Source organism: Nilaparvata lugens, chromosome 5 (assembly GCF_014356525.2).
Source record: "Nilaparvata lugens isolate BPH chromosome 5, ASM1435652v1, whole genome shotgun sequence".
In the NCBI taxonomy this organism is placed as follows: domain Eukaryota; kingdom Metazoa; phylum Arthropoda; class Insecta; order Hemiptera; family Delphacidae; genus Nilaparvata; species Nilaparvata lugens.
The window spans coordinates 63,997,133-64,010,687 of record NC_052508.1 but is presented as its reverse complement, the minus strand read 5'-3'; the positions used below and the strand labels follow the sequence as shown (position 1 = coordinate 64,010,687).

Genomic DNA, 13,555 nt, shown 5'->3' with positions numbered 1-13,555 from the left:
GTACACTTGTTCAACAGGGCATGCAACTTGAGTGGAACAAGTGCATGCAACAAGTGTCTTGCAACAGGTGCGAGCATATTGCTCCTAAAGTGAGGTCCACGTTATAATGACAGTGAATAAAGAAGAATAGCGATGCCGATTCTCTGCATTAATTAATCATATTTCTACACTGTCCAAAACATAATTGGCTCCGTTTTGGACCTAGAAAAGGATACGAGCACCGGCATGGTCGAATGATAGACAAGGATAGCAAAACCAAAGTTGATCAAATACTGTCATTATAACGTGGACCTCACTATAGCAACAAGTGTGTTGCAACAAGTGCGTGCAATGTGTATCCTGCATCAACGATTGTGTATCTTGCTGCAATGCTAGTGTATCTTACAACAATGCTTGTCTATCTTACAACAATGCTTGTGTATCTTACAACATTGCTAGTGTATCTTGCAACAATGCTTGTGTATCGTGCTTCAATGCTTGTCTATCTTGCAACAATGCTAGTGTATCTTGCAACAATGCTTGTGTATCCCACAACAATGCTAGTGTATCTTGCAACAATGCTTGTGTATCTTCTATCATCCATCATGCTTGAAATCGAAACTTCTAATAAGTTGTCTCATCTGTATAACCTGTATTATCTTCAAGTACAAATAAACTAAGAAAAAATAGAAATTAGCCTGTTCAATTATTGGATGTGGGTGTAATCAATACACCAGTTAATGGCATTTTCCGTCAATAATAATCAATCATACTTTAGTTGTTTGATGGCAAGATTGGACAGCATCCAATAGGCCATCAATATTCATTTTGCTTTCTTCTTCTCTCTCTTCATCTTATTATTATTATTCTTTTCACTCTTCCCACTACTTTTTTACACCTCCTCTCCTCCCCCTTCCTATTCATAAGTTTCTCCTTGCATTTCATTGGTGGAAGTCTTGAAGTCTTTCTTGTCCTACGTCCCCTTTTTTCTCTCTTTCTTCCCTTCTTTTACTACTTCTCCTATCTCATCATTTCTTCATTCACACATATGTTTACTTACCTACTCCTCCTTTATTTGAAAGCTGGACACATTCATAACACACTATAACTCGGAAAATGTCACTTTTCTCCTCTCTCCACAATTTTTTCTCAACATAAAATCTTCCTTCTAATTTTTCTCCTTTCGTATCTAGTTTCGCCGACAAACGCAATAAAAATCGCTAATGTATGCACAGCTACCGCTTATATCATCCACTACCTACTACATCCGACCACTTTTTCTGCTTTATTCTTTCGCTTATTTATCTGCATTATTTGCTGTTCTCCATCTTCGTTCGTTCTTCTCCCTAATCTGTTTCTGTCTCATTTCTCCTGGCTTTGTCGGACATCAATTACCGCGTAATAAGATTAATCTTGTCAGTTAGTGTCGCCCTGAGAAGGTCATTAACCTTTCACATTTGACACATCGTATAACGAGAAGAAGATGCGAATTCTTTCTGCGAAAATTCTTGGGATTGTTGCGGTTTGTATGCATAGTAGTCGATGTGATAAGAAATTATAAATCATGTTTCTGGTTGGCGTGATTAATATTCGTTTTGAGAGACGTTTGCCAGTTTTCTAGCTTGGGAATCAGATGAAGGTTACAATCTGTTTTGTTTTAGGTGATTTTGCCTCCATTGAAGAAATTGAATTTATGGGATCATTCTCTATTTCATAGAATTGAGATTGTGAATAACTGCTCAGTTTCCTTATGTTTGGATAAACTATATTCTATCTATCCTTTCTGAGAAATGTGTTCTTTTTCGACAAAGAATGCAACTAGAAGTAATATGCGGTTCATAGGCTATTTGTATTCTGTTGATTTTCAAATGCTTCCAAATATTTGTTAGAAATGATCTTCAATAAAGTACCTATTTCTTGTATCATTCTAAGACTACTACAAACAAATCCAGTAAAGAGTATGTGTGTTTCATACTTTAAGTCATTTTCAGTTTATTTTTTATTTGTCATCCATGTTTTTTAGTCATTGATCCTCGATCCAACATATGCATTTACCCATGTAATCTATTTCTTTCAAAAAAGTACACTCAGAAATAGCATGAGTACTGGAACTAGAAGTGTTTATTTGAGAAAATTCGGAAGAGTACAAATCATCGATGAATAATAGAATAATAATAATACTAATAATCAATATAATATAATAATTCATTATTCTATAATTATATAATAATTCATTCATTCAATTTATCGCATGCTGGTATAAAACAACATCAATTATGATAGTTTTATCTCCTCAAATTATTGAAAATAACTGATTTTCCATGATCTTAAACATCATTTCCGTTATTTCCATTAATAATTTCTGTTGAATTTTGTCTGATTTCAGGAGAAACCACACAAATGCGGACTGTGCTCCAAGTCGTTCCCGACTCCCGGCGACCTGAAATCACACATGTATGTGCATAATGGTTCCTGGCCATTCAAGTGCCACATCTGCAATCGAGGATTCAGCAAACACACCAACCTCAAAAACCATCTCTTCCTTCATACTGGTCAGTGAATTCCTCCATTTTCTATTATTCACACTACCTTTACACTATTCGTGAGAATTAGCGCAATTGCGAGTTGGAGAAAATAGATGGAGAAAATTTGCATTAGCAGAGGTCTTTAGCGTAGTTCACAGATTTTTATTTTTAATTTTGTTTTATAATTATTTCAAAGTTCTTGGTATTATGAGTGCTTACTCATAAGTTCTTCAGTCGGAGTAAGGAGCAAAGACTTCATAAGGAGTTCAGATCAGAGTACTTTCTGAACTGCTGAGTGAACTTTCCTGTTCTCAATTATTATTGATGCTATCTCTGGAAATTAGTAAAATTATGAATTCACGGATTTGAGGGTCAATCGGATTCAAAAGGGTTTGAATTCAATTATTGAATTTTGATAGGAATAGATGATAATCACTCAATCATTATAAATTTTATAATTGCTCGGCTGGGCTAAATGTGGATGGTCCCATAAGAATTCATAGAAATAATTATTATTATTGGCGTATGGCTTTGAATGGTGGGGAGACCCAAGGGTAGTTCCACCTCGCCGTATATAGTCCAATGTTCCCTAATGGGAAACCGGACACTAAGGTTATTGTGAGCACAATACTTTACATTTACACCTTTCACTTCGGAATTAAGTTCATTTTTATGTTAAAAAGTCCAAATATATACAAAACCGAAACAAAACACAAACCCACTAAGCCAAATTTAGACAATAAATAGAAATAATATTTTTACTGTATGAAAAGTGTATCCTCAACTTCGACTGAGTCACTGTCGATGTTGTAGAACCGTTCCATAATGAAATAAAAACACACATATATTATAATATTCTACAGTTCTATTTGGCACTGGACCATGGTTTCGTGACCACACAGGTCACATTTTCGAGTAGTCACCAAATAAAACTGTAGAATTTGACAGTATAGGCTATGTGTGTTTTTATTCCAGTGTCCTAAACTGATTCTGATATAATTGTGAGAATCCAGCTGGAGGGTGAGTTGTCAATAATGATCACCATAGAGGAATGGTATACCAGAACACTAGAAGTAGACATTGGACAAACAGAATGAATACACAAGAGAACACAAGGAAGAAGGAGAGGGAAAGAGAAGAAAGCAGAGAAGAAAAAGGATGAAGAGGATAATAGAAGAAGATAGAAAAGGAGGAGAGAGAGAATCAAGAAGAAGAGAAAGATGAAGAAGCAAAATAAATAATAAATAAGTGAGAAGCGTGTGTGCAGCTTCTACGCAAGAGGCAGCGAAACAGCAGCTCTTTTAATGACGGGTGCATAAACATATCTCCTGTGTGCTATGTCCGACGACTATACAACTCTACCTTCATTTCGTGCCACAATTTATTCGTGTTGCTCACAGATTCGTTGCTTGTTTTTAATCGTAGGTGTCTGTGTTCGTTCTCCATCTCTTCTTCTTTATCTTCTCCTTCTTCTTTTCCTCCTTTTTCCATCCTCTTGTGGCCATTTTGGCCCGAGGCTCGATCGGGAGCAACACCAGTTTGTTCCAAACTATCATTAGATACAATTAGCTTATCAGACTTGACACCGACATTCTTTCTTCCTTCCACCGTCTGCGTCGCGGACCACGTTTTCTGTCTCAATTTGAATGCACCCTCTCTTTCTTTATTCCTCTTCAATGTTTATCCAGTCTTCTTCATGTCTCTACACTCGTATAGAATCTCCCTAACTAACTTTTCCTTTTTATAGTTCTCAATTCTTTCATTCAAACTTTAAATTCCATTGTCTCCCTCATTCACCTTTCCTTCTTATACTTCTCAATTCTTTTATTCAAACTTAACATTCCATAACTTTTTCCAATCTGCAGTTCTTGGTGAGCATTAAAAAATCTGAATATCTGTATTACTATATTCAACCCTTTTCAGGGTTCAATAATTTTCCTGAATTCCTGTAGACTATGTATCTGGATATTATGTTCCTCTTCATGAAATAATAGGAATGAAAATCATATTTCATAGTTCTCTCACCTTTCATTTTTATTTTCCATCAAATTTTCATATAATATTCAACACTTATAGCATAGAGAAACAATAGCGTAAGTAGATATCCCATGGTATAGGACGTTTATGTCGCAACTTTTACTGTTATCCCAAGCCGATTACTGTCGATTATTGTTGATTTTTACTGTTTTGACCGGGTAAGAGTGTATGCCCACGTAGTTCTTTCCCGTGAAGCTTTATGACGCTGGTAGTCTCTCATATTGTGCCGTTCATACACTCTTACCCGGTCAAAACAGTAAAAATCAACAATAATCGACAGTAATCGGCTTGGGATAACAGTAAAAGTTGCGACATAAACGCCCTATGCCATGGGATATCTACTTATGCTATTGTTTCTCTATGCTTATAGTTTCTCCATTATGATATCTTTATTATACTTCATATATTATGTATTATTCCTCTTCCACCTTCTCATCCCTTCCCTCTAATCCCATTCTTTACGATTCTCGAAGTTTCAAGTCAATATAATCTTTCCTTCTCATTGCTTTCCTGAATTTATTTTAACTCTCACTCGAAATTTATCCCATTCTATCCACATTTTCGTCCTCGAATTGTTTTTTTCTCAATTCATTCCTTCAATCTCAGCCCAACCAATTCTTCCAATACTTCCTTTTTCCGAGTCGGGTTTTTCCAGCCTTATTCTCCAACTTTCTTTAATTCCTCTCTCTTTGATGTCTTTGTCTCTTCCTCTGATTCAATATTTCCTCTCTGCATAGGAAGGAATACGCGCAACTCTTATTCCCCAACTTTTTCTCTCTCTTTCGCTCCTCTCGCATCATCTCCCACCTCCAATTCATACTCTCAGTTATTCGTGTGCACGTGGCCTATCATTAAAAGGGGCTTGGACTACCAGAAAATAACAGTCTATCTCGCGATCAAGTATATTGCTGAGACGCGCGTGTTTTCAAGAGTGGCTACCACACAGACCATTTGTTCGAAGAGTACCTAAGAAAAAGAAGGAAGATGCAAAGATTCGGATGATGGAAGAAGAAAAGGTCTCCTCCATTGATCCATTCCATATGAGGGAATTTACAAAGGGAAACATGGGATGAAAGGTGAAACTATAATAATATGGAAAAATGTATGATTGAAAAGAAAAAAATATGAGTATGATTAATTGTAATGAGTATAATGAATACAATGAGTAAAATTACTGGAATAAGTATAATGGGTAAATAGTAAATTGAAGAAGAATATGAGAAAATGGGGAAAATTGATAAAAGGTATCTACACAAAGCGAAACAAGAAGATGGGAACAAGAATTAGAAGAAGAAGAAAAATAGAACAAGAAGAATAAGGAAAATAAGAGCAGGAACATGAAAAATACGAGAAAAGTACAAGGCAAGAAAAAGAACGAGGAAGAAGAAAAAGGTGAAGGTGCGAGAGAAAAAGGACGAGGAGGGAGATGGAGGACAAGAAAAAACAAAAAAACAGAGGTAAAAGGGAAACAAGAAGAAGAAGTAGAAAGATGAGGAGGAGAAGATGAAGCAGAAGAAGGGAAAGAAAGAAAAGAAGGAGAAGATGATGAAGAAGAAGAAGAAGAAGAAGATGATGATGATGATGGAAAAAAGAAGAAGGAAAAGATCAAGATCAAGAACAAGAGAAAGAATGAGAAGAAGTAGAAGAAGAATAAGAGGAAGAACAGGGAGAAGAACAAGAAAAACTGGAAGGAGAGGTAGATCGACATGCGAGAAGAAGAAAACAAAAATGATAATGACACATCAGTTGCTGTATGTAGTAGCTGTCCGTCGGTTTGCTACGAAACCTATTCTTAACAACTGAGCCTGCAACTGGCTCCTGGGCTGCTTGCTATTCCAATGCAACAACAACCCACCAATCACAAATTCACTGTTCGGCTTCTGAAGATTTCACGCGCTGTCCGAAAACGCACCTGCATTATATTATCAGTGGACGCGCTACCGCTCTAGCTCGATTCACTCCTTACCTGTCAGCATTGGTTGAATGGTTTGCATTGAGGGCGTTTATGACGAATGCTGTCAGTTAGGATTGAGTGTAGCCGCCGGCGTTTCTTCCATCAATCGTCCACTTTATTGCCGACTAGGCGCGCGAGTCACATTTACATGCACTAGGGGTAATTGTTTCAAGTTTTTTCGTGATGAAATAGTTCCAGTTTACCTAGAGAGATAGCTGGAGAAAGGGATTGAATCGTAAAAATGGTTCATGATTGTCAGGAGCTAGTTCGTGATAGAATCGCCACAGTTGGTGGAAAAATAGAAGATTTTGTATCATTTAAAAAATATGATTGAGAGAAATGGCGGAGAGAACTAAGGGTAATTGTTTCAAGTTGGTTCGTGATGAAATAGTTTCAGTTTAGTTGGAGAAGGGGAGTGAATCGTAAAAATGGTTCATGATTGTCAGGAGTTAGTTCGTGATAGAATCGCTACAGTTGGTGGAAAAATAGAAGATTTTGTATCATTTAAAAAATATGATTGAGAGAAATGGCGGAGAGAACTAAGGGTAATTGTTTCAAGTTTGTTCGTGATGAAAAAGTTCCACTTGGAGAAGGGGTTGAATTGTAAAAATAGTTTATGATTGTCAGGAGTTAGTTCGTGATAGAATCGCTGCAGTTGGTGGAAAAATAGAAGATTTTGTATCATTTAAAAAATATGATTGAGAGAAATGGCGGAGAGAACTAAGGGTAATTGTTTCAAGTTTGTTCGTGATGAAATAGTTTTAGTTAGTTGGAGAAGGGGATTGAATCGTAAAAATAGTTCATGATTGTCAGGAGTTAGTTCGTGATAGAATCGCTCCAGTTGGTGAAAGAAAGGGATTTGTAACATTTGACAGAAAAATATGAGTGAGAGAAATGGCGGAGAGCACTAAGGGTAATTGTTTCAAGTTTGTTCGTGATGAAAAAGTTCCACTTGGAGAAGGGGTTGAATAGTAAAAATAGTTCATGATTGTCAGGCGTTGATTCGTAATAGAATCGCTTCAGTGGTGAAAGAATGAGAAGATTTTAAAACATTTAACAGGACAATATGTTTGAGAGAAAAGACAGAGAGCACTAATGGTTAATTGTTTCAAGTTTGTTCGTAAAGAAATAGTTGCAGTTGGAGAAGGGAAGGGAATCGTAAAAATTCATGGAGTTCATGGAGTTAGTTCGTGATAGAATTGCTCTAGTTGGTGGAAAAATGAGAGAATTTGTTACATTCAACCGAGACGTATGACTGAAAGAAATGACGGAGAATGAGATTTATTGATTGATTGATTGATTGAGTACTTTATTTATGTAGATTACAATATATACTGGCTTATACACTTATATACAATAGCTTACAATACAGCAAAATTGTATATGAATCTACATAATATAGACTAAGAAAATAATTATTGAACTGTATATGATATGAAAAGAAATCAATTTGTAACAACTGAGAGAGAGATAGGTGGAGGTGAAGAGATAAAGGGGAAGAAAACTGAATTCGACAGGTAAAATTAAACTTGTTTTTTGAACAATTGATTATTATAATTGATATTAATCTTGTAATTTTACAACAGCTCTCACGATTTTCTTGTTTGACGGACGTGTTTCGTGGCACTGATGGAGGATGTGGCTCAGTGCCACGAAATGCGTCCGTCAAACAAGAAAACCGTGAGTACTGTTGTAAAATTGCAAGATTAATACAATTATTTTAATTAATTATTTACAATATATTATTCATATCAACAGTTCAAGTAGGATGAAGGCAAAAGAATAAATTGAAACATGTTAATGATGCTTGGCACTATTCGAAGAAGACTTCATACTGCTTAGAGTATTGAATACAGTTTATACTAGTCAAGAGACACACCATTCTTTGGGAGTACGTTGTAGTCACATTTATGGACGATTCAAAGTAGTTTTCCAAGCAGAACGAATTCCACCGCTGAATTGAAACATATACTGTATGAATCGGTTGTAAAATTTGTAAATAAAGTGCATGACACGACAAGTGGACAGAAGTGAACTGAGAGAGCGAAAAAGAGAGAGGGCGATAGGTGGAGATGACCGAAAAGAGATAAAAGAAGAAGAAGAAATTAAAATTCGACAAGTAAATTGAAACATATTGGATACTACATTGATGATGTTTGCAAGTAAAGTGCAAGACGAGACAGGTGATCAAAGCCTGAAGAAGAAAGAGATGATGGAAAGGAAGTAAGCTGGAAGAAGGAGAAGGGGAAGAAGATGAAGTAGAAGAAGAAGAGGAAGGAGAGGGAAGAGAAGGAGAAGAGGAAGGAGAAGTGTGAGAGTAATGGGGAGACATTCAAGAAGAACAAGCGATGAAGAAGAAGAAGAAAAACGAACTCTTCGATAAAATTCAAATATCTTCGGTAAATCGTTGATGAAAAGAGCCAGTAAAGTGTGAGACACGACAGTTCCACATAAGGAGTGGACAAAGAATGAGAGAAGGAAGTATAAGCAGAGGATGAGAGGGAAGAGAGTGAGAACGAAGTCTACCGCTAAATTGAAACATATCCAGTATGAATGCTGATGAAATTTGCCAGTAAAGTGCAGGATACGACAGTAAAGTTGGAAAGGTTGAAGAGGGTGGGTCGAAGGATGTGGTAGAGATAAAGAATCAGGAGTAGAATGATGAGGAATAGGAGGAAGAGGAGACGGAGTGGGAAGAGGAGGTTGTGTCCTAGAAGGAGGAGTGGGGGAGAAGTCATCCTCCTGAGAAGAAGATGATGAGGAGACAGAGGACTGAAAGAATGCTCGTAAATGTATTGTCCACTACTTACTGACGATACTAAAATACAGCCTCGTAAATGTATACTGTATTTGAATAGATACGCGCGTCCACAGACTTGACACCAGACGGTTGATCAGGTTGATTCTCTGCAATGAATGAAGTTAGCTCCCAGGGCTTCAGGGTGAGAAGGGCTGCGTACCTCTATAATGAACACAACAAACCTGTAAATTCGCTCGATGTCCCCCGCTTCTGTCCATACATAAATGCATGAATACATAAATACACGAAGCTCAGGACACAGAATATATATGGACCCATTTCGGTTTTACAGCTGCCGGTTATATCTTATAAGTTATTTTCACTGCTAGGATTCTAATAAAGATAGCGGCCTTATTTATTACAGACCTTGTGAGGTTATTGAGGAGCGGAACGGCATACAGGATACAGTAGAGCTTATTAGATTTTATTTTCAGTTTTTTTGTGTTGTGATGATGTAGATATCACGCTATCGCTTTATCGCGCTTCGGTTTTATCGGGATGAATTGATTGAATTGAATTTTCACTAGATGTTATAAGGATGAATCTATCAATTCATACCCATGAAATCGATGGAAAATTCAAATCAATCAATATCATCTGAAAAATTCGGAAAAAAATACAGACCATCATGAATTGTGCTGTATCCAGAGAGTGTAACGTTTATAAGGTGGATTATTTATCCCTTATGTATATGGAAGAAGAAGTTTATACTTTGATGGCTATATCTGAATCCCTACTCTTGCTATAATCGGCACATGGATAGTCCTTGAATAGTCTATAATCCAGGGACATTCTCGAGATATTTTGACGATAGTAAACTTGTTGATGAACTTATTCACATATACCGGTACATCGGATATTACTGACGAGCATGATCGCTGATTAATTGATCACTTTTAATAAACCACCTGGTTCAATCCACAAATTTGAAAATAGTTCCAGTGGATGAGTCATCTTTTTCTGCAAATGATATTTTATCACTATTTTATATTTTTTATTTTGATATTTTTTTACTATTCTATCAATTTGTAGAAAACAATTTTTATATCAGGTATCAAAGCTCATCAATGTTATTCCTAACCATTTTATCACTAGTAAATTGAATAGAAAACTGCTAATTGAAATTCATACATGTATAATCTCGAACAATGTAATTTTGGCAATGTAATTTCCTCATAGCTTAGTATAAAGACTTCTCATGTTTTTTATGTAATTTTCAACATTTTATTCTTTACTTTCCCCTAAGCCTTCACTCTGCTCTTTCTCTTTCCTTCCTCACTCACTTTTTCTTTTCCCTATTTCTTAATAATATCCCATTATTATTTTCATGTACTGTTAAGCATTGAACACTCGGCCTCTGCGCTCAGGTTCCTCGAACCTTGCAGGGACTTCCCGTTTTTAATATAGTTATGTTTAATCCTATTAATGGTATTTTACTTTTTCCATTTACAACCATTTTTGTCATTGTAATTATGTTTTTGGGACAGATAAAGATTTGATTTGATTTGATATCTCATTCATTCACCTCAACCGATGAATTCAACGGTCAAATGAATGCAAGATTGATATGGAATATTTTACAAATTTGAGTGAGAACGTATATTTTTCTTTTATTGCTACAATATTCGCTTCAGCCTGCTATAAGGCTAGTCGCATATTGAGACTTGACGCGACGTGACGCGAGTCTGAAAGGTTAGGTAGGATTGTGTGATTTCCTTCTCATCTTTTGTGTTACCGTATGTATATTATAAATCTTGACAACTCCTATACTCTGAAAAGAGTCTTTAGAAAGCTTTTGAAAACAAACAAACAAACAAACGTGAGTTAATGTCATAACTATTACGTCCACATTAAGACAACATGTGTGAACATTATAATATGATAATATGAATCTAACACGTATAGCTGACTCGGTACACGTCATATGACGTCGCCTTGCGTCTCAATATGATACTAAAATATATGATACTTATCCAAGAAGGCAACTTCAGTAAGTTAAGGTTCCAGTCCGACAAGAATCTGTTGCTTTCTGGAAGGCAAGTGGATACAGTATCAAATATTCAGTTATAAAATTATTAGATAATTTTTAATGATACCAGAATCTTTGTTTTTTGAATGAAAAAGACTAAGAAATTGTCAAAACCCACTGACATTCATTCGCTAAGAATAATTACAACAATATCAACTTCTCAACTACACAAATCTTTGTTTTTGTTTTCGTTTTATTCATTTATGTGAAAAAAAATCATTCAAATCATTATGATATCATTTTTGTTTCAATGATGAGTGTTCACGGTTGGATACCGATGCATTTTAGCATAAATGAGAAACCCACATAACCTCAAATAAGCATTAAGTAATTCATAAAGAATAGAGTAATGCATGCATACATGAGATTGATACCCTCTGACATCAGTGTCGATTGAAGATGATGGGCAGGTAGAACACGAACAAAAATATGATGAGCAAGGAGAAGAAAATATGATGGAGCAGTACAAAAAAAAAGTGAATTGATGAGCAGAATGGACGGACAGGATGGGCGAACGAGCGGATGCTTCAACGATGATGATTGAAGAGATGAATTTTAGCGAGCAGAGGAGATGATCGCGGTTAGGAGTCGCGCGCCCGCAATTAAACACGCGTCAAGAATGGACAGGATGAAGGGCGAGGAGGTGGAGGAGGAAGTGGTGGAGAGGGAGGAGTAGAGTCCACTCAACTCCAATCTTGGTCGGTCCATAATGGGTATCCTTTAAGCTACTTGTGGCGCTTCGTCTAAAGTACTGGAGGCCATCAGCCTCTATACACTCTCTCTCTCTCTTCCACTATATATGTATCTTTATACTTAATCCTCGATACTCTGTTTAGCCAGTAGGCAGCAGTTTTGTTCCTCTCTTTAATCAAGTATCGGTGGGGCTCGCGACTCCCTATTTCAAATCATTTTTCCAATGTAATTCAGTAGTAGCCGATAACCGGTGCCTATAATCGGTTGCTGCCGGTCGGGCACGAGAGAGGCGGAGAAGGTGGAGGAGGTAGAAGAAGAGGAGGAGGATGATGATGATGAGGAGTAGGAGGAGGTGGAGGTGGTGGAGAAGGAGGAGATGGCGGAGGAGAAGGATGATGAGGTATTGGGGGAGGAGGATGATGATGATGATGAGGAGTAGGAGGAGGTGGTGGAGAAGGAGGAGGTGGCGGAGGAGAAGGATGATGAGGTAGTGGGGGAGGAGGATGATGATGATGAGGAGTAGGAGGAGGTGGTGGAGAAGGAGGAGGTGGCGGAGGAGAAGGATGATGAGGTTGTGGGGGAGGAGGATTTGAGAGAGTATGATGATGACTACGAAGTGAAGTTCAGTGGTTGAGGAAGGTGGAGAAGAAGAAGGGAGAAGGAGGCGAAAGACACGTTGGAGAGGAGTACTGGTAGAAGTAAAAGAAGTAGGAGAAAGTTATGTAGAAGACGATGTAAAAAACTGACAAAGTGATATATTTGAACACACAATAAGAACTGAAAATCATGTACGATTTTCACTAGTAAGAAGTTGAGAAGAGGAGATCAAATCCAATAAAGAACAATGATACGGATCAAAAATACAAACGAGATGAGTGGAAGGATTACAATGGAAAGGAGATTGATGGAGATTGAAGTAAGTGACTGAGATAAATAGAAAGGTAAGATAAAAATAAGAGACACGTTGATAACATGTACATGAGGATGTAAAATGAGAGAAGAATGGGATATTGATAAGAAAGGAGGGAAATTGAAGATGAAAAATCAGGAAAAATAGATTTGTTATTATTAAACGAAAATCCAAATAAATGCTGTAAAAAGTAAATTCGTATGGCTTTTGTTGGTGGGGAGTCCCTTGCGGGAAGGTCCCACCGCCTGAATATATAATTTAAGCCGTCAATGGGCCTTACGACTGTCATACTTCAGCCGGGACCGACATAATAAATGCTGAAATTCACCCCGATGACTTCTGCTACTGCAAATATTGAGAACAAGGTAAACAGCTATGGAAGATCTTGTAGCTATAGATCATCTGTAGAAGAGATTGTTTGGGAGAAGGAGAAGAGAGGACTGACAAGAGCAGGAATCAATACAAACAATTTGATCGCAAAAGCTTGTGGAAGTTAATGATGTATAGAAGAATGATGGAGAAGTAATATCATACAAACTCAACAAAACAAATGGAGCGAAGACCCGTAGAAGATGACAAAAATAGTTGATCGAGAGGAGAAAGAAGAGAAGATGAAGGATAGAAAGAT

The 13,555-nt window shown here is 36.9% G+C and overlaps 1 protein-coding gene across 2 annotated transcripts in view; it reads left to right on the top strand.

The window, feature by feature from the left end:
* Window positions 1–13,555, top strand: part of LOC120351476 (zinc finger protein 829-like) — a 221,931-nt gene that overhangs the window by 152,008 nt on the left and 56,368 nt on the right. For both annotated transcript variants that reach the window (XM_039429022.1, XM_039429021.1), the window contains exon 6: window positions 2,366–2,531. In XM_039429022.1, the coding sequence (XP_039284956.1) occupies window positions 2,366–2,531 (166 nt within the window). The remainder of the gene's footprint in view (window positions 1–2,365; window positions 2,532–13,555) is intronic.